Source organism: Thalassophryne amazonica, chromosome 15 (assembly GCF_902500255.1).
Source record: "Thalassophryne amazonica chromosome 15, fThaAma1.1, whole genome shotgun sequence".
NCBI classification, from domain to species: Eukaryota; Metazoa; Chordata; class Actinopteri; order Batrachoidiformes; family Batrachoididae; genus Thalassophryne; species Thalassophryne amazonica.
The window spans coordinates 1,069,459-1,091,375 of NC_047117.1; the positions used below are offsets into that span (position 1 = coordinate 1,069,459).

Below are 21,917 nucleotides of genomic sequence, written 5' to 3' on the forward strand. Positions count from 1 at the left end.
ATCTGGTTAGACACCATGTTTCTAAGATTTGTGGGGCCAAGTACAATACTTCAGTTTTATCCGAGTTTAAAAGCAGGAAATTAGAGGTCATCCATGTCTTTATGTCTGTAAGACAATCCTGCAGTTTAGCTAATTGGTGTGTGTCCTCTGGCTTCTTGGATAGATAAAGCTGGGTATCATCTGCGTAACAATGAAAATTTAAGCAATACCGTCTAATAATACTGCCTAAGGGAAGCATGTATAAAGTGAATAAAATTGGTCCTAGCACAGAACCTTGTGGAACTCCATAATTAACTTTAGTCTGTGAAGAAGATTCCCATTTACATGAACAAATTGTAATCTATTAGACAAATATGATTCAAACCACCGCAGCGCAGTGCCTTTAATACCTATGGCATGCTCTAATCTCTGTAATAAAATTTTATGGTCAACAGTATCAAAAGCAGCACTGAGGTCTAACAGAACAAGCACAGAGATGAGTCCACTGTCCGAGGCCATAAGAAGATCATTTGTAACATTTGTAAGCTCCTCTAACAACACTAACGCAGTCACTGTTAGCGCCATTTTACGCATCACTTTGCGCATGTTTTTATATCCATCCATGTAACTGCAAACACGTGGGTGTGTTAAATGTTCATCAGTGTGTCTCTGATGTTCCTCATCACTCTGATGACTTCATGTTTTCACACGATAAGCAGTTCCCAGCTTCACCTTTACGTGTCGCCAGAGGAACAATAGCTGTAGAAATGTGCATATGCTGGCCAGGATTTGTGTGTGGCGCACCGCACATTTCCACGCTCATTTTCTGATACATCTGAACGCTTGCATGTAGACAGACGTACGCCAGGTTTTTGTGCGTAAGCAGGCATTGGACATGAGGCCCCAGGTCCTGTTGAGCATATTGATGCCTTGAGTTAACTCTACCCTGTCCTGTGTCTTAGGGTAAGCGGTACACCTGTTCTCTGAAGTCTCCAGGCATCCGTCCTTCATCAGCAAGGACGGGCACCATGCGTCACCCGACGCCGCTGCAGAATGAGCCCAGGAAGATCAGCTACAGCCGCATCCCAGACAACGAGGCAGAGGGGGGTGCCGTCTCTGCCCCAAACTCTCCTCGCACACCCCTCACCCCGCCCCCAGCCTCTGCAGCCTCCAGCTCCACAGATGTCGGCAGTGTGTTTGACTCCCCGCAGGGTCCTGGCAGCCCCTTCCACTCCAGTAAGCCCACCTCCACTGGTTACTGTCCGTTAAACTGAACTGTGCTCAGGCTTCACCCAGTGATACAGTCATGTGATCCCGTCACGGTTATGTGTGTATTCTCAAAGCTGGAACAATAGTAACTATAAATTAGTGCTGTCAGGTGAAAAAAAAATCTATTTAATTACAAGGTTTTTTGTTTGCAGTTAATTTAGATTAATTAACTGCAAACAGTGAAGAAAAAATTCACTCTTAAAAACAATTACAGAAAAAAGTATGAAAATATACTCTGAGGTTTATGAGCTTTGCAAAATAGGGGTGTCATGAACATACTGAGTACAATTTATTGAGGCAGTAGAAAATATATTCAGATTTTTTTATCACTCCAGTTATGGTGGTGTGTGTGTGTGTGTGTTGGGGGGGTGGGGGTGCTTCTAATAATCTGAGGTTAAAATTACAGGCTCTGAGGGGGCAGGTCTTATTTCTGTTACATATGTCACAGAGGTGTTAAGTCAGAATATCTTTAAAAACATTCAGAATTGTGGGAGTTTAGAGATATTGAACATTGAATATACAGTGGACGAAATAAGTATGTGATCCCCCACTGATTTTGAAAGTTTGCACACTGACAAATAATTAAACAGTCTATGATTTTTATGGTAGCTTTATTTTAACAGTGATAGAAAGAATATAAAAAAAAACTGAGAAAATTACATGAAATGAAAAATAAAAATCAATTTGCTTTTCATTGAGGGAAATAAGTAGTTGATCTCCCACCAACCTTGAGCAATGTTGGCTCCACAGACCGTTGACATACTCCTAATCTCAGTGAAGTCGTTACCTGCATGAGAGGCACCTGTCCCAAATTGTCACCTGTATAAAAAGTCACCTGCCCACAGACTCAGTGACACTCCAACATCTCCACCATGGGCAAGACCAAAGAGCTGTCTGAAGATGTCAGGGACAAAATTGTTGCCCTACAGAAGGTTTGGATGGGCTACAAAACCATAAGTGAGAAGCTAAATGAGAAGGTGACAACTGTTGGTGCAATTATTCGGAAGTGGAAGAAGTACAACATGACTGTCAATCGACCTAGGCTGGGGGCTCCATGCAAGATATCACCTCGTGGGGTCTCAGTGATCATGAGAAAGGTTAGAGATCAGCCTGGATCTACACAGGGGGAGCTGGTTAATGATCTCAAGGCAGCTGGGACAAAAGTCACCAATAAACCCACTGGTAATACACTGAGATGCAATGGTTTAAAATCCTGCAGTGCGGAGCAAAGTCGCTGTGCTCAAGAAGGCTCACGTCCAGGTCCGCTTCAAGTTTGCCAATGAACATATTAATGACTCCGAGAGAGACTGGAAGAACCAAAATCGAGCTCTTTGGCTTCAACTCAACTCGACTTGTTTGGAGGAAGAGAAATGCTGAATATGACCCCAAGAACACCATCCCCACCGTCAAGCATGGCGGTGGAAGCATTATGCTTTGGGGGTGTTTCTCTTCTAAGTGGACAGGTTGACTTCACTGCATCAATGGGAAGATGAATGGGGTCATGTATTGGAAAATCTTGGGTGACAACCTCCTTGCCTCCGCCAGGACACTGAAAATGGGTCGTGGATGGGTCTTCGAGTACGACAACGACCCAAAACATACAGCCAAGGTAACAAAAGAGTGGCTCCATAAGAAGCACATCAATGTCATGGAATGGCCTCGGCAGTCTCCTGACCTTAATCCTATAGAAAATCTATGGAGAGAGCTGAAGCTTCGAGTTTCTAAACGCCAGCCTCAAAACCTCCATGATTTGGAGATAATCTGCAGAGAGGAGTGGATTAAAATTCCTCCTGATGTGTGTGCCAACCTAGTAAGCAACTACAAGAAACATCTGACTACTGTGCTTGCCAACAAGGGTTTTGCCACCAAGTATTAAATCATGTTTTGCTAGAGGGTCAAATACTTTCTTCCCTCAATGAATTTCACCCATTTCACTGGATCAGACAATCTCTGCCTGTCCCTCACCCCCACCTACACCCCCCTGCTGAGGCAAACAAAGCCACAACGGAAGACGATCCAAACCTGGCCTGAGGGAGCGCTCTCCCACTACAGGACTGCTTCTCATGGACTGTATGGGATTTATTCTCCAGCCACAACCTGCAGGAATACACCGACACCGTACTCTCCTACATTAAGAACTGTGTTGACTCTGTCACCGTCAACAAAAGGGTCAGGGTTTTTCCAAACCAGAAGCCCTGGATGAACAGTGCAGTCCAGTCCCTATTAAAAAGCTGCAACACCGCATTTAAATCAGGGGACAGGGCCCTGTACAGTGCGGCCAGGTCCGATCTGAAAAGAGGCATCAGAGAGGCCAAGGCTGCCTACAAGGAAAAGATAGAGGACCACTTCGCTGTAAATGACCCCAGAAGGATGTGGCAGGGAATAAATCATATAACCAACTACAGAAGCAGCAACCCAGGAAATGCTCGGTCTGACGCCTCGCTGGCAGAGGAGCTGAACCGCTTCTTTGCCCGTTTCGAAGCAGACAGACCAGCAGCAACTCCACACCCACCACCCTCCAGCACTAGCACGCTAACACTTCAGGAACACAAAGTGAGACGTGTGCTGAAGGTGGTGAACCCCAGGAAGGCGGCCGGCCCCGATGGTGTACCTGAAAAGGTACTGAAAGCGTGTGCTGACCAACTGGCTCGAGTTTTCACCTGCATCTTCAACCTGTCCCTGTTGCAGGCCATCATTCCACTCTGCCTCAAATCCTCCACCATCATTCCAGTCCGAAAGAAGTCAGCAGTGGAGAGCATAAATGACTACAGGCCTGTTGCACTTACGCCTGTGGTCATGAAGTGCTTTGAAAGACTGGTCTCTCAGCACATCAGAGCCTGTCTGCCTCCCACTCTGGACCCCACCAGTTTGCCTGCAGGGAAAACCGCTCCACAGAGGACACTATCACCACAGCTCTCCACACCGTGCTGAGCCACCTGGAGCACCAGGGGAGCTATGTGAGGATGCTCTTCCTGGACTTCAGCTCAGCCTTCAACTACATCATCCTGGAGATCCTGGTCCAGAAACGGACACATCTGGGCATCTCCACTCCCATCTGCCAGTGGATGAAGGACTTCCTCACTAACCGCCCACAGTCTGTGAAACTTGGCCTCCACCATCACACTCAGCACCGGTTCCCCTCAAGGCTGTGTATTGAGCCCCCTCCTGTTCACCCTTTACACACACGACTGCTCTCCGACCCATCTCTCAAACACAGTCATAAAGTTTGCAGATGATACCACCGCGATTGGGCTCATCTCAGGGGGGATGAGACCGACTACAGAGACGAGGTAAACTGACTGACAGCGTGGTGTTCAGCTAACAACCTGCCACTGAACACCACAAAAACAAAAGAAGTAATCCTGGACTTCAGGAAGAACAGGGCCCAGCCCTTCTCTTCATCCAAGGGAACTGTGTGGAAAGGGTCAGCTCCATCAGGTTCCTGGGAGTGCAGCTCTCTGACAGCCTCTCCTGGACTGCCAACACCACAGTTGTGGTGAAGAAAGCCCAGCAGCGACTCCACTTCCTGAGGGTACTCAGGATAAACAATCTGGAGGAGAAGCTGCTGGTGTTGTTCTACAGAGCCACCATTGAGAGCATCCTGACGTACTGCATCACAGCGTGGTACGGGGGGTGCTCAGCAGCAGACAGGAGAGCGCTGCAGAGGGTGAGCAAAACAGCCCAGGGGATCACTGGCTGCTCTCTGCCCAGCCTGGAAGACATTGCCAGCTCTCGCTACCTCAGTAGAGCTGCCAGCATCAGCAAAGACACATCCCACCCCAGCAACCACCTGTTTGACCTACGACCCTCCAGCCGACGGTATAGGTCAATCAAAACTAGGACAAAGACTCAGGGACAGCTTTCTCCCCAGAGCGATCACTGCTCTGAACAAAAACAAATCACTCTAATCTGCACCTTCAAGTTTCTTGTGCAATATCTGTAAACCATGTGCAATATTCCCATGCAATATGACTCCACAGTTGTATATCATTCTCATTTTACATTTTACTTGGTCCGCATTTCATTTTATTTTATCTTATGTTTATATTAGTTGTACATATACTCTGAATAATTTGCTGTTAAATTTCACTATCTTTTATTTGGCTAAAAATTACTCGCGCCACGGAAAGCACCTTTTTGGAGTTGCACTTAAATCTCGTAATGCAAATTACAATGACAATAAAGGAGATTCTGATATATATATATATATTACAGTTGTGCTCAAAAGTTTACATACCCTGACAGAAGTTTAATTAATTAAGAGTAGAAAGCGTAGAACTATACTGTGCCAGTATGCTAGCCATACGAAAGGGAAAATAAGTACGTCTTAAGTCTGGAGTTGAAAGTCTCCACAGAATCTGACTGTTTTATTGACGCATGGAGATCATTCCACAGAACAGGGGCACGAGAAGAGAAAGCTCTGTGACCTACAGACTTCTTATTCACCCTAGGGACACAGAGTAGTCCTGCAGCCTGAGAACGCAAAGCCCAGGCCGGTATGTAAGGTTTAATTAGGTCAGCTAGGTAGGGAGGTGCCAGACTGTGAACAGTTTTATAGACTTGTAGCAGAACCTTAAAATCTGATCTCACTGGGACAGGAAGCCAGTGAAGAGACGCCAAAATGGGTGTAATGTGGTCAAACTTTCTGCTTCGTGTCAAAAGTCTGGCAGCAGCATTTTGGACTTCATGGAACCTTGCTTATGTTTTTAAACATGTCAAATGAACTTGAGAATGGTGTTACACAGCAGCAAATATACTAAAGTCCATAAACAAAATGTTGGTAGCTGCACACATGCTGTACAAACATACTAGGGGAATATGCTTTTCAAATTTAATACCCATGACTACATTGGATGGCATTGAAATTGAGGATGGCCCTTCTTTGGCTGTTGCAGCTATCAAATATTTTGTGTCTGCTACCTACAACCTGCTACTCTGGAACCACCCCTAAATCCAAACAGTCCAACTGTCAACCCACTGAGGTCCTTAGTCCGGGTCTCATTAACATAAGGTCAATGTCCTCAAAATCATTGTTGATTAATGATCTAATTATTGATCATCATTTAAATATGATTGGGTTATGTGAAAACTGACTTAAACCTACTGCTGTCCTCCCCTTAAATGAGGCCTGCCCACCAGCGTACACATTTAGTCACGTCCTTCGTGATGCAAAGCAAGGCGGGGTGTTGCTCTTATTTATAAATCTAGGTTTAGCTTATTAGCTGTTGGGGGTCACAAATATAACTTGTTTGAGCATCTGATTCTCTGCTCTGCCCACGATGCTACGTATTGCCAAGGTCAGAAGAATAAAAATCAGCCATACTACTTTGTCACTGTATATAGGCCCACTGGCCCATATTCTGAATTCTTAGATGAATTTGGTGACTTCATCTCTAACTTGTCAACTAGTGCAGGTAACATTCTGATTATTGGTGATTTTAACATTCATATAAATAAGCCTTCTGATCCCCTCTGCAAATCATTTGTGGATGCATTAGGATTTCAGCAATGCATTCGGGATTCGACGCACATTAGTGGAAATACTCTGGATTTGGTTCTCGCACGTGGTATTGCTGTCACGAATATTGACATCATGCCTCTTGCTTCGGTGGTCTTTGATCACTCACTTAAGTTTACAGTTTTGGTGCTGTGTTTAGTGGAACAGCAACCTTATTTATCACTACGGCGATGCATCAACTCCTCAACTACAACTGAACTCAAAACTAGACTGCCTGATATCTTAGCTTCATGTTTGGAAAATGCCCAGTCAGTAGATAGTCTTGTGGATAGTTTAAAGTCAGCGCTCAAAACTACACTCGGCATGATTGCTCCACCTATATTAAAACCACGCCCCCCCCAAAAAAAACACTGTCACCTTGGTTCAGTGATTACTTGCGTGGCCTTAAGCATAAGGCTAGGGGTCCAGAACGGAAATGGCATCGTTCAAAATTAGAGTATTCCACCTTGCGTGGTGTGATGCTATCTTAGACTACGAGGTCTGTTAGAAAACTATCCGACCTTTTTATTTTTTGCAAAAACTATATGGATTTGAATCATGTGCGCTTGCATCAGCCAAGCTTGAACCTTCGTGCGCATGCGTGAGTTTTTTCACGCCTGTCGGTTGCATCATTCGCCTGTGTGCACGCTTCGAGTGAGCAGTGGTCCACCCCCCTCGTCGGATTTTCATTGCGAGGAAAATGTCTGAACGATTTGGAGCTTTGCTACATCAAATTTTTCCAGAAACTGTGAGAGACAGCCAGGTGGACACCATTCGGACGATTCTATGGGGATCACACAGATTAAGGAGTGTTAGAACCGGTTTAAAGACGGCGCACAATGGCGGAGGGCGCGCCGCGCTCCGAGCGGCAATCGACAGGCTGAAATGACCAGGTCATTTCCAAAGTGAACGCTGTGTTGATCCGGGACGTCGTCTGACTACCAGAGAAATGGCAGAAGATGTGGACATCAGCACTTTTTCGGCACATTCCACTACAGGAGTTTTTGTCATGAAAAGAGGTGCAGAGGAATTCGCGCGTCGCTAATGGCGCGGGACAAAAAGCAACACCGTGATGAAGCCTCACAGGACATGTTGTGGCATGTCCAGCACGTCCACAATTTCTCGGATAGTCACACGACTGAAAAGCCACCGAAAGTCATCTGAATCTTCTGAATAGTGCAAGAGCTGGTCATGTTACAACATGTCCTGTGAGACCAACACGGAGTTGCTTTTGTCCCGCGCCATTAGCACCTCTGTGGCGAATTCCTCCGCTCCTCTTTCCATGACAAAAACTCCTGTAACAGTGGAATGTGGTGAAAAAGTGCTATGTGCACATCTTCTGCCATTTCTGTAGTAGTCAGGCGACGTCCCGGATCAACACAGCGTTCACTTTGGAAATGATCTGGTTGTTTCAGCCTGTTGATCGCCGCTCGGAGCGCGGCGCGCCCTCCGCCATTGTGCGACGTCTTTAAACCAGTTGTAACACTCCTTAATCTGTGTGATCCCCATAGAATCGTCCCTGAAAGCCGTCTGAATCTTCCGAATGGTTTCCACCTGGCTGTCTCTCACAGTTTCTGGAAAAATTTGATGCAGCAAAGCTCCAAATCGTTCAGATATTTTCCTCACAATGAAAATCCGACGAGGGGGGTGGACCACCGCTCACTCGAAGCATGCTCACAGGTGAATGACAACTGACAGGCATGAAAAAAACTCACGCATGCGCACGAAGGTTCAAGCTTGGCTGATGCAAGCGCATATGATTCAAATCCATGGTCTAGGCAAACCCCTCTGGAGATGGAACATATTGTTCTGTCATTGTACTCATCCATATACCAGCCTGGTACACTGCCCATTGGACATGCTGAAACTGAGCATCTTGGGTTGGTGGTAGCTTCTTCATTGATCTATTCTTCTGGTAGAATAGTTCTTTCCTTAGCCCATTCACCCTGCTGAGTGAACTGGTTTTGTCATGGAGAACAATGATCAATCGCTCAACTTCTGGAAATGTACCAAGTCCACAGTGAACAGCTCGAAGGGATGACCAGCCACATAGGATAATGTCTCCGTGACATCTGGGTAAACCTGCCAGAATGACTTCTTGCTTGTTCCACTGAAGGTGGATGTGGTATCGCATCCCGACAATGCATGAAGGACTGGCAGCGAGCGTGACCGTTCCTCTCCAAGGCTGGCACATTAGTGTTGATGCTGTAAAAGCAGAAATGTTTGCCCATGTCAAAGGCAGCCCAGATGTCTGCTGAAGGATGGATCACAGCCAGATCATGGAACATATCTACAAGGATGACTACCACATCTGTGTCTACAGTACGTACTTACGCAGTTTTCTCACCATGCTGCAGTGTACAACATGAACCACAATCCTTGTGTCAGCTACCTCATGATTGCAGTTTGGCATGGAGTTGTTGGAACCCATCAATGCCACAGACTCTCCTGATGTACACAGCTTTTCCTGGTGGGTAGATGAACTCAGCAACCTTGGATGACAGGCAGACAACTCTTTCTTGTTCAAAGAGTCACAAAGGAAATCCTTCCAGTTGTCTTGTAGTTTGGTCTCACCTGACACTTTCCCCCTCTTTTCACTTGTGGACTCCTTTAAACTATCTGGACCATCTAGGACCTTAAAGCTAACTGCTGAAGGTGGCTCAGGCTGGTCACACTGCTCTAGGCATTGCAGTAAATCAGATTTCGTGCTTGGCAAATGGAGCTTGCCAAACTCGGAGAGAGAAGATGGAAATGATTGTATCTCACATGCAAAGAATTCCACTTAGTCACCATCCCTGTTCTGCATAGAGACGTACAGCTGACCAAACAGTTCTACATTGTTCTGCAGCACTTTGATCTTCTTCCCCTGCTTTGATGTAGTTTTGATCCGAGATTTCCTGAAGAGGGCAAGAGAATTTGTTTTGACAAAGTCTTGGTACTGCTTCTTTCCTATGTCCGAACTGTAGTTACCACCGATTCATCCATGCACTTGCGACTGTCAAGTGTTACCAGTTCGGGGAAATCATCCAAAAAGGGACTACCCATTCTTCTAAAGGTTTCCATTGACCTGTCTCTGAAATGTCTTCTGTGTTGTGAGACCCTGTTTGTGATTTTCAAAGTTCTTGGGATCATCAACTGGTAGGTACTCTCCCTCAAACTGTGTCAGCAGTCTGGCTAGCTCTGGCCTGGAGAGCATCCAGTGGCCGAAAGCAGTGGGGTTTTCTGTGAGTCCAACAGCATCACTTGAGCCCTTGACAATCAGTCTGCCTGTTCATGAGCCTGATCAACCGGGATCGCAGAGAACTTGTTGTTGGTCTTGGAAAGGACCCAGTGGTGCTGTATCTCAAATTCATCTTTGATGGCATCAGGCAAAGCCTTCATGTCTCTGATGTGGACAGGCATCCACCTTGAATAGTTGACATGGTCCAGTGCAAAGAAGAGAAGTGTTAACTTCTGTAAGCCCTGTGAGCCCTGACAAAGATGAGAATGAGTGTCTCATATCTCAAAATCAGATCCCAATACATGAAAGTGGGACTCCTTTGTTGCATGAAAATTCAGTAAGGTATGTCTTCTATAATCCATTCCAATTCTAAGGAGAACTCTGGTAGCATATACTAAGGTATGTCTAAATATCTACAAAAAAAGAAGAGTAGAGCCACTTAGGTGCCTGGTCTTGAGAACCAGGGACGGTAGATTTGAAAAGCTTTTTTAATCCATGGGAACTCTCCCTACCAACCCAAGCGGCTTAAGAATATGGACAACAAGTATATAAGTGACATTTACACAATCAGGGTAATAAACAACATATACAAGAAATATAGTTACTACATAATATTACAGGAGTTAGCTTCTAAAACCTAAATATTCATACAGGAGAAGATAGTATACTCATCATCATGGGAACCTTCGGTAAGCAAGAAGGCCTCCTGCTGGAGTTTGTGGAGGGCCAGGAGACTAACTTGGTGGCCATGTCTGGTTCTTGTATGGTGTGACACCTTCAGGAAAGACTCTGCAACGCCAGCAGTTGCCACCTCTGCTTCTGTGAGGGCTGGAGTTGATCCAGAACATTAAATAATCAATCAATCAATCAATTTTTTTTTTATATAGCGCCAAATCACAACAAACAGTTGCCCCAAGGCGCTTTATATTGTAAGGCAAGGCCATACAATAATGATGTAAAACCCCAACGGTCAAAACGACCCCCTGTGAGCAAGCACTTGGCTACAGTGGGAAGGAAAAACTCCCTTTTAACAGGAAGAAACCTCCAGCAGAACCAGGCTCAGGGAGGGGCAGTCTTCTGCTGGGACTGGTTGGGGCTGAGGGAGACAACCAGGAAAAAGACATGCTGTGGAGGGGAGCAGAGATCGATCACTAATGATTAAATGCAGAGTGGTGCATACAGAGCAAAAAGAGAAAGAAACAGTGCATCATGGGAACCCCCCAGCAGTCTACGTCTATAGCAGCATAACTAAGGGATGGTTCAGGGTCACCTGATCCAGCCCTAACTATAAGCTTTAGCAAAAAGGAAAGTTTTAAGCCTAATCTTAAAAGTAGAGAGGGTGTCTGTCTCCCTGATCTGAATTGGGAGCTGGTTCCACAGGAGAGGAGCCTGAAAGCTGAAGGCTCTGCCTCCCATTCTACTCTTACAAACCCTAGGAACTACAAGTAAGCCTGCAGTCTGAGAGCGAAGCGCTCTATTGGGGTGATATGGTACTACGAGGTCCCTAAGATAAGATGGGACCTGATTATTCAAAACCTTATAAGTAAGAAGAAGAATTTTAAATTCTATTCTAGAATTAACAGGAAGCCAATGAAGAGAGGCCAATATGGGTGAGATATGCTCTCTCCTTCTAGTCCCCGTCAGCACTCTAGCTGCAGCATTTTGAATTAACTGAAGGCTTTTTAGGGAACTTTTAGGACAACCTGATAATAATGAATTACAATAGTCCAGCCTAGAGGAAATAAATGCATGAATTAGTTTTTCAGCATCACTCTGAGACAAGACCTTTCTGATTTTAGAGATATTGCGTAAATGCAAAAAAGCAGTCCTACATATTTGTTTAATATGCGCTTTGAATGACATATCCTGATCAAAAATGACTCCAAGATTTCTCACAGTATTACTAGAGGTCAGGGTAATGCCATCCAGAGTAAGGATCTGGTTAGACACCATGTTTCTAAGATTTGTGGGGCCAAGAACAATAACTTCAGTTTTATCTGAGTTTAAAAGCAGGAAATTAGAGGTCATCCATGTCTTTATGTCTGTAAGACAATCCTGCAGTTTAGCTAATTGGTGTCCTCTGGCTTCATGGATAGATAAAGCTGGGTATCATCTGCGTAACAATGAAAATTTAAGCAATACCGTCTAATAATACTGCCTAAGGGAAGCATATATAAAGTGAATAAAATTGGTCCTAGCACAGAACCTTGTGGAACTCCATAATTAACTTTAGTCTGTGAAGAAGATTCCCCATTTACATGAACAAATTGTAATCTATTAGACAAATATGATTCAAACCACCGCAGCGCAGTGCCTTTAATACCTATGGCATGCTCTAATCTCTGTAATAAAATTTTATGGTCAACAGTATCAAAAGCAGCACTGAGGTCTAACAGAACAAGCACAGAGATGAGTCCACTGTCTGAGGCCATAAGAAGATCATTTGTAACCTTCACTAATGCTGTTTCTGTACTATGATGAATTCTAAAACCTGACTGAAACTCTTCAAATAGACCATTCCTCTGCAGATGATCAGTTAGCTGTTTTACAACTACCCTTTCAAGAATTTTTGAGAGAAAAGGAAGGTTGGAGATTGGCCTATAATTAGCTAAGATAGCTGGGTCAAGTGATGGCTTTTTAAGTAATGGTTTAATTACTGCCACCTTAAAAGCCTGTGGTACATAGCCAACTAACAAAGATAGATTGATCATATTTAAGATCGAAGCATTAAATAATGGTAGGGCTTCCTTGAGCAGCCTGGTAGGAATGGGGTCTAATAAACATGTTGATGGTTTGGATGAAGTAACTAATGAAAATAACTCAGACAGAACAATCGGAGAGAAAGAGTCTAACCAAATACCGGCATCACTGAAAGCAGCCAAAGATAACGATACGTCTTTGGGATGGTTATGAGTAATTTTTTCTCTAATAGTTAAAATTTTGTTAGCAAAGAAAGTCATGAACTCATTACTAGTTAAAGATAATGGAATACTCAGCTCAATAGAGCTCTGACTCTTTGTCAGCCTGGCTACAGTGCTGAAAAGAAACCTGGGGTTGTTCTTATTTTCTTCAATTAGTGATGAGTAGAAAGATGTCCTAGCTTTACGGAGGGCTTTTTTATAGAGCAACAGACTCTTTTTCCAGGCTAAGTGAAGATCTTCTAAATTAGTGAGACGCCATTTCCTCTCCAACTTACGGGTTATCTGCTTTAAGCTACGAGTTTGAGAGTTATACCATGGAGTCAGACACTTCTGATTTAAAGCTCTCTTTTTCAGAGGAGCTACAGCATCCAAAGTTGTCTTCAATGAGGATGTAAAACTATTGACGAGATACTCTATCTCCCTTACAGAGTTTAGGTAGCTACTCTGCACTGTGTTGTTATATGGCATTAGAGAACATAAAGAAGGAATCATATCCTTAAACCTAGTTACAGCGCTTTCTGAAAGACTTCTAGTGTAATGAAACTTATTCCCTACTGCTGGGTAGTCCATCAGAGTAAATGTAAATGTTATTAAAAAATGATCAGACAGAAGGGAGTTCTCAGGGAATACTGTTAAGTCTTCTATTTCCATACCATAAGTCAGAACAAGATCTAAGATATGATTAAAGTGGTGGGTGGACTCATTTACTTTTTGAGCAAAGCCAATAGAGTCTAATAATAGATTAAATGCAGTGTTGAGGCTGTCATTCTCAGCATCTGTGTGGATGTTAAAATCGCCCACTATAATTATCTTATCTGAGCTAAGCACTAAGTCAGACAAAAGGTCTGAAAATTCACAGAGAAACTCACAGTAACGACCAGGTGGACGATAGATAATAACAAATAAAACTGGTTTTTGGGACTTCCAATTTGGATGGACAAGACTAAGAGACAAGCTTTCAAATGAATTAAAGCTCTGTCTGGGTTTTTGATTAATTAATAAGCTGGAATGGAAGATTGCTGCTAATCCACCGCCCCGGCCCGTGCTACGAGCATTCTGACAGTTAGTGTGACTCGGGGGTGTTGACTCATTTAAACTAACATATTCATCCTGCTGTAACCAGGTTTCTGTTAGGCAGAATAAATCAATATGTTGATCAATTATTATATCATTTACCAACAGGGACTTAGAAGAGAGAGACCTAATGTTTAATAGACCACATTTAACTGTTTTAGTCTGTGGTGCAGTAGAAGGTGCTATATTATTTTTTCTTTTTGAATTTTTATGCTTAAATAGATTTTTGCTGGTTATTGGTAGTCTGGGAGCAGGCACCGTCTCTACGGGGATGGGGTAATGAGGGGATGGCAGGGGGAGAGAAGCTGCAGAGAGGTGTGTAAGACTACAACTCTGCTTCCTGGTCCCAACCCTGGATAGTCACGGTTTGGAGGATTTAAGAAAATTAGCCAGATTTCTAGAAATGAGAGCTGCTCCATCCAAAGTGGGATGGATGCCGTCTCTCCTAACAAGACCAGGTTTTCCCCAGAAGCTTTGCCAATTATCTATGAAGCCCACCTCATTTTTTGGACACCACTCAGACAGCCAGCAATTCAAGGAGAACATGCGGCTAAACATGTCACTCCCGGTCTGATTGGGGAGGGGCCCAGAGAAAACTACAGAGTCCGACATTGTTTTTGCAAAGTTACACACCGATTTAATGTTAATTTTAGTGACCTCCGATTGGCGTAACCGGGTGTCATTACTGCCGACGTGAATTACAATCTTACCAAATTTACGCTTAGCCTTAACCAGCAGTTTCAAATTTCCTTCAATGTCGCCTGCTCTGGCCCCCGGAAGACAATTGACTATGGTTGCTGGTGTCGCTAACTTCACATTTCTCAAAACAGAGTCGCCAATAACCAGAGTTTGATCCTCGGCGGGTGTGTCGTCGAGTGGGGAAAAACGGTTAGAAATGTGAACGGGTTGGCGGTGTACACAGGGCTTCTGTTTAGGGCTACGCTTCCTCCTCACAGTCACCCAGTCAGCCTGCTTTCCCGGCTGCTCGGGATCTGCCAGGGGGGAACTAACGGCGGCTAAGCTACCTTGGTCCGCACCGACTACAGGGGCCTGGCTAGCTGTAGAATTTTCCACGGTGCGGAGCCGAGTCTCCAATTCGCCCAGCCTGGCCTCCAAAGCTACGAATAAGCTACACTTATTACAAGTACCATTACTGCTAAAGGAGGCCGAGGAATAACTAAACATTTCACACCCAGAGCAGAAAAGTGTGGGAGAGACAGGAGAAGCTGCCATGCTAAATCGGCTAAGAGCTAGTAGCTACGCTAAGCTAGCGGATTCCTAAAAACACGCAAAGTGAATAATGTGTAAATAATTTAGAGGTGATTCAGCAGAATGAGTGCTTTAGTTAAGGCACGTAAAGATTACACTGGGAAACAAATCGTAATCTAGATAACTAGATCAATCTAACTGCGCAGATTAAACAGCTAACAGATACAGAAAAACACCGCTGTGCTCCGGAACAGGAAGTGATACAATACCGCAGTGAGAGCCAACCACCAGTAGAGGCAAGCCGATAATAATAAAAAGATCATACCTGCCAGTATTGCAATGCTCAAAATCAGACTCAGTGACCTCAAAAAACCCCATTTTAACACCAGTCTGACCTTCCTAGGACTTGTCCAAGAGGAGTTGAATGATATTTTCACTCGGATATTGGCCAGTTTGAATTTTTTTTGATTATCATGAATACGGGGTAAATTTCATGAGGGCTCCAATTCCACATTTGATTAATGAGCTGTCTAGGAGAAAATCATGCGGGGGTAGCTGGATGACTGACTCCGATTTTGATTATATTTTCACCATATACCCTTCACATAGATTGATTAGGAATGGCAAAGTTAGTTTTTCCATCACACAAAATTTTACTTTAATTTTGCTCAGTTCAAAATTTGATGTGAAAATGGCCTCAGATTGTGTTACATTCAAAAGATAGTAAAACTGGACAACTTTGACATATTGGTTCTCAATTCTTGACGGGTAGATAGGAAAAGTGAGTGTGATTCCTCATACGGGGTGCCAGTGACCTTCAAAAATCACTGTTTTACTATTTAATTTTTACAATGTTTCACATATTTTTATGCTTAACAGGACATTTTAGCACCTGAAATGATAAAATTTAGTTTGTGACTACATCAATTGATAGAACATATTGTTAGCATAAAGTTATGTAATTCCTAACATGCAGTTTTAAGTATCTTCACATTCTGTGAGGTTATCAAATTGAGCATTCTAAACACAGAAGGGGTTGATGAAAAACTTGTTCAATTTTTTTTTATACCAATATACATTTATTACAGAGGTATTTTCTCCACTCATACCATGATATGCAAAGTTTACAAACTCAAAAATGTAAAAGTAGTAGTTTACATTCACAGCCCCCTATTATATGTATTGTGCAAGGATCATTTTTTCCTCTTCAAACTGATAAAGCTAGTGTGCGTTTTGTGTCAGCTTATCAAAGTAATGACATATGTATGAAACCAAAGACTGCAGATTGATTACAACCCCTGGCAAAAATGATGGAATCACCGGCCTCTGAGGATGTTCATTCAGTTGTTTAATTTTGTAGAAAAAAAGCAGATCACAGACATGACACAAAACTAAAGTCATTTGAAATGGCAACTTTCTGGCTTTAAGAAACACTATAAGAAATCAAGAAAAAAGATTGTGGCAGTCAGTAACGGTTACTTTTTTAGACCAAGCAGAGGAAAAAAATATGGAATCACTCAATTCTGAGGAATAAATTATGGAATCACCCTGTAAATTTTCATCCCCCAAATTAACACCTGCATCAAATCAGATCTGCTCATTGACATTGACCCTATGTGTCTTTTTGCAAGGAATGTTTTTGCAGTTTTTGCTCTATGGCAAGATGTATTATCATCTTGAAAAATGATTTCATCATCCCCAAACATCCTTTCAATTGTCCAAAATATCAACATAAACTTGTGCATTTATTGATGATGTAATGACAGCCATCTCCCCAGTGCCTTTACCTGACATGCAGCCCCATATCATCAATGACTGTGGAAATTTACATGTTCTCTTCAGGCAGTCATCTTTATAAATCTCATTGGAAAGGCACCAAACAAAAGTTCCAGCATCATCACCTTGCCCAATGCAGATTCGAGATTCATCACTGAATATGACTTTCATCCAGTCATCCACAGTCCACGATTGCGTTTCCTTAGCCCATTGTAACCTTGTTTTTTTCTGTTTAGGTGTTAATGATGCCTTTCGTTTAGCTTTTCTGTATGTAAATCCCATTTCCTTTAGGCGGTTTCTTACAGTTCGCTCACAGACGTTGACTCCAATTTCCTCCCATTCGTTCCTCATTTGTTTTGTTGTACATTTTTCGATTTTTGAGACATATTGCTTTAAGTTTTCTGTCTTGACGCTTTGATGTCTTCCTTGGTCTACCAGTATGTTTGCCTTTAACAACCTTCCCATGTTGTTTGTATTTGGTCCAGAGTTTAGACACAGCTGACTGTGAACAACCAACATCTTTTGCAACATTGCATGATGATTTACCCTCTTTTAAGAGTTTGATAATCCTCTCCTTTGTTTCAATTGACATCTCTCGTGTTGGAGTCATGATTCATGTCAGTCCACTTGGTGCAACAGCTCTCCAAGGTGTGATCACTCCTTTTTAGATGCAGACTAACAAGCAGATCTGATATGATGCAGGTGTTAGTTTTGGGGGATGAAAATTTACAGGGTGATTCCATATTTTTTTCCTCTGCTTGGTCTAAAAAAGTAACCGTTACTGACTGCCACAATCTTTTTTTCTTGATTTCTTATAGTGTTTCTTAAAGCCAGAAAGTTGCCATTTGAAATGACTTTAGTTTTGTGTCATGTCTGTGATCTGCTTTTTTTTCTACAAAATTAAACAACTGAATGAACATCCTCCGAGGCCGGTGATTCCATCATTTTTGCCAGGGGTTGTAGAAATTGTATTTGTGCTGATATGTCTCCTGTTCTGTTTTTGATAGGTACCTATTGGTGCTCTGTTCAAAGAAATGGTTGTCTAAGCCACACATAAATATGGTCATATGAACAATTTTTCAATTTCAATTTATTTTCATTTATCGAACAACGTGACCTCTCAGGCCTCGACCTCTTGAACTAAGTCAACTCATGAATAACACTATGTAACAAATGTTTATTTTAGTTTTGTTCCTGGGTACACAGTGTGTTTTCCTAACCTGTTGTGCCTTAAATAAATAGAAAATAGCTGTTATTCCACAGAAACTTTGCTTCTGTGATCAGGACAATGATATTTTGAAATTTGTCTGTTCTCAAGAATATTCTCGATTCGCCTTCACTACTACTGAGTAGTCTTCTAGAATATTCTTTAACTGCTAGAACTGTCCAGAATTTTCTAGAAGTTTTGGAATTATCTAGAAATTTCAAGAAACTTTTACAACTTTCTAGAACGTTAAAAAAAATATATAATCAAAGTTTGTGCTGAATGTAGTCATTTTTCCATAGACTTTAGACATAAGCAGTTGAAATATAACACTTAGAAGCCAGGAACAAAAATTGTGTTACATAGTGTTATGATTTCTTCAGTCTTTGCCAAGCTGTACATCTCAAGAATTCTTACTGTAAATTCAGTGGCCATGATATTTCAAAATTAGAAATACTCAGCACAAAGCACAAATTCAGACAAACCCCCAGATACAAGGTCTTGGCCTCAGGTAACACTGCAGTATTCTGATTACACACGTGACATATCTTATGGTAAACAGCAATACAGGCATTGAGAACATTCACTTTCAAGAGATAGCAAGCATGGCTAAAAGTGGATCATTTTAAAAATTGTCTAATGTTGTTTAGAACGTTTTATGGGGTGAAAAAAATGTTATGGGTCCAAGTTTTTATAATTGTTCTTCACTTCTGGAAAGTTTCACGGAAATTGGTGATGGTCATCCAGCCAACTTCTCTTTTTCTCCATGATTTTCTGTGAGACATCTCATTAAAACATCCTAATGAAGCCTTGTGCCAAATTTGGTGCTTTTATCTACCACGTAACAATTATATTGGAAAATGTCTCGAAGCCACCTAAGACACCAGCCTACACAGGGACTACACCAAATCTGCTCAGTTTTCCAGCGTACTCCATAGTGTATGCAAGCCTGGTGTGAAAGGGCCTTTAACAAGAAATAGGACTTACAGTTCGCAAAATGCACTAATGCAAAAGCCGTCACGTGTAGTGGCACAAAGTGACGTATCACATGACTGTTTTAAATATCTCTCTTTTTTTTTTCTAATTGATCAATACTTTCCATCTTTTGATTACTCCCGTTTTTCTTCTTCCCGTTTACATATTTCTCCTCAGGCTTTACTTTGTTTTATCTCTCACTTTTTCCCCATTGTCGCTTTTCTTTTCCCCTCCTGTTCTTTTGTCTGAGTCTGACCTCACTTTTTCTCCTTTCACCTCAGTTTGCCTTCCTCTTTTCACTTTGTATTTTTCCTTTTTCCTCATCCGGTCACTTTCAGTCTTCTTGCCTTTCTCTTTCTCCTTTCACTGATCCTTTTCTTTTTCCTCTCCCTCACTGCAGCCTGTGACAGTATCTTCGCTGTGGTTTCTCTGCCTCATGGCCCTCGTTAGTATGACCCTCCTGACTCTCCATACCTCCACAGCCTACACACACTCGTCGTCCATATAACCCCCCAAAAAACATCGTCTGTCCATTTCATCCGTCGTCTCCTGTCTGTCTCACCTGTCATACTGTGTCTCCTGTCTCACATTCCAACTTGGCTATCATTCTGACTCGCTTGTCTGATTGGATGACAAAGTATTTACTGTTTAAACCTGTCACCCGTCTTGACTCACCTGTCAAATTGAGTCGCCTGTAGTTCTCGCCTCTTGACTCCTTCTCGCCTGTTGTTTTGACTTCCCTGCCGTTTTCAGCTGTCCTTTTGACTCGCCCGTCATTTTGACTCGGCCATCGCTTTGACTTGACTGCCATATCGACTTGCCTATTGTTTTGACTCGACTGTCGTTTTGACTCAGCTATCATACTGACCCGCCTGCCGTTGTGGACTCCTTCTTGCATGTCAGTCTGACTCTACTTCTACTGACTCACCTCTCTGATAGATGTTAAACTGCTTGTTGGTGTTTGAAAAAGACTAGAATCGGCTCACATCCTCCATTTTATCCCTCAGCTCACTTGTTGTGAAATTTCTTATAATTTAGACATGGCTGTGGTTGCCGTGTTGAATCAGCTCTTAGTTCCTGTACTGGCAGAAAGCGGGACATTGGCACAGTCAAGTTTAGTTTTGTTATAGTGATGGGATGATTGAGCCAAGGTTTGAGCAGTTTATCCATCTTGGCCATGTATGGATTGACACGAGTGCTGCAGTCAGTAATCCAGTGTAGAGATTTCACTGTCCTGCCCACATTCACCGGACAGAGCTGTGGTCAGTTGTCAAAAAAAGAAAATCTGCATGGTATTTACCTTTAGCTCAAAGTGTAGCTGCATCAGAATATCTCAGCAGCCAAAAGTGGTTCTGGTTCATTCCTGCTTGCCGGCACCCGGCGTAGCCACACAGAGACAAAATCATACCACCAACATTAAATAATTAACACCTTTTGCTGGACTTTATATGTCCGAGAAAGCGGGCATAGACGTTTCATATATTCATACACTCAACAAAAATATAAATGCAACACTTTTGGTTTTGCTCCCATTTTGTATGAGATGAACTCAAAGATCTAAAACTTTTTCCACATACACAATATCACCATTTCCCTCAAATATTGTTCACAAACCAGTCTAAATCTGTGATAGTGAGCACTTCTCCTTTGCTGAGATAATCCATCCCATCTCACAGGTGTGCCATATCAAGATGCTGATTAGACACCATGATTAGTGCACAGGTGTGCCTTAGACTGCCCACAATAAAAGGCCACTCTGAAAGGTGCAGTTTTATCACACAGCACAATGCCACAGATGTCGCAAGATTTGAGGGAGCGTGCAATTGGCATGCTGACAGCAGGAATGTCAACCAGAGCTGTTGCTCGTGTATTGAATGTTCATTTCTCTACCATAAGCCGTCTCCAAAGGCGTTTCAGAGAATTTGGCAGTACATCCAACCAGCCTCACAACCGCAGACCACATGTAACCACACCAGCCCAGGACCTCCACATCCAGCATGTTCACCTCCAAGATCGTCTGAGACCAGCCACTCGGACAGCTGCTGAAACAATCGGTTTGCATAACCAAAGAATTTCTGCACAAACTGTCAGAAACTGTCTCAGGGAAGCTCATCTGCATGCTCGTCGTCCTCATCGGGGTCTCGACCTGACTCCAGTTCGTCGTCGTAACCAACTTGAGTGGGCAAATGCTCACATTCGCTGGCATTTGGCACGTTGGAGAGGTGTTCTCTTCATGGATGATGCGAAGGAGATGTGTTGCACTGCATGAGGCAAATGGTGGTCACACCAGATACTGACTGGTATCCCCCCCCCAATAAAACAAAACTGTACCTTTCAGAGTGGCCTTTTATTGTGGACAGTCTAAGGCACACCTGTGTACTAATCATGGTGTCTAATCAGCATCTTGATATGGCACACCTGTGAGGTGGGATGGATTATCTCAGCAAAGGAGAAGTGCTCACTATCACAGATTTAGACTGGTTTGTGAACAATATTTGAGGGAAATGGTGATATTGTGTATGTGGAAAAAGTTTTAGATCTTTGAGTTCATCTCATACAAAATGGGAGCAAAACCAAAAGTGTTGCGTTTATATTTTTGTTGAGTATATATATATATATATATACACCAAGAGTGTCAAACAGGTGCAGTGACTTTATGCTAGACTGACAAAATGCAGGGCCAATATTGACATTGGTATGAAAAACTTCAACCTTTCAGCTTTCTATCCAGCCATAAACTTATTTCCTAGACATATGCTTTGACCATTTTCTTTGCTGATAAAATGTTGCATA

General features: G+C 42.9%; 1 protein-coding gene across 1 annotated transcript in view; it reads left to right on the plus strand.

Annotated features, from left to right (window-relative positions):
• LOC117527118 (son of sevenless homolog 1-like) overlaps nt 1–21,917 on the plus strand; it is a 204,337-nt gene that overhangs the window by 165,593 nt on the left and 16,827 nt on the right. Inside the window, 2 exon segments of the mRNA XM_034189297.1 lie at nt 942–1,215; nt 19,525–19,569. Coding sequence (XP_034045188.1) covers nt 942–1,215; nt 19,525–19,569 — 319 coding nt within the window.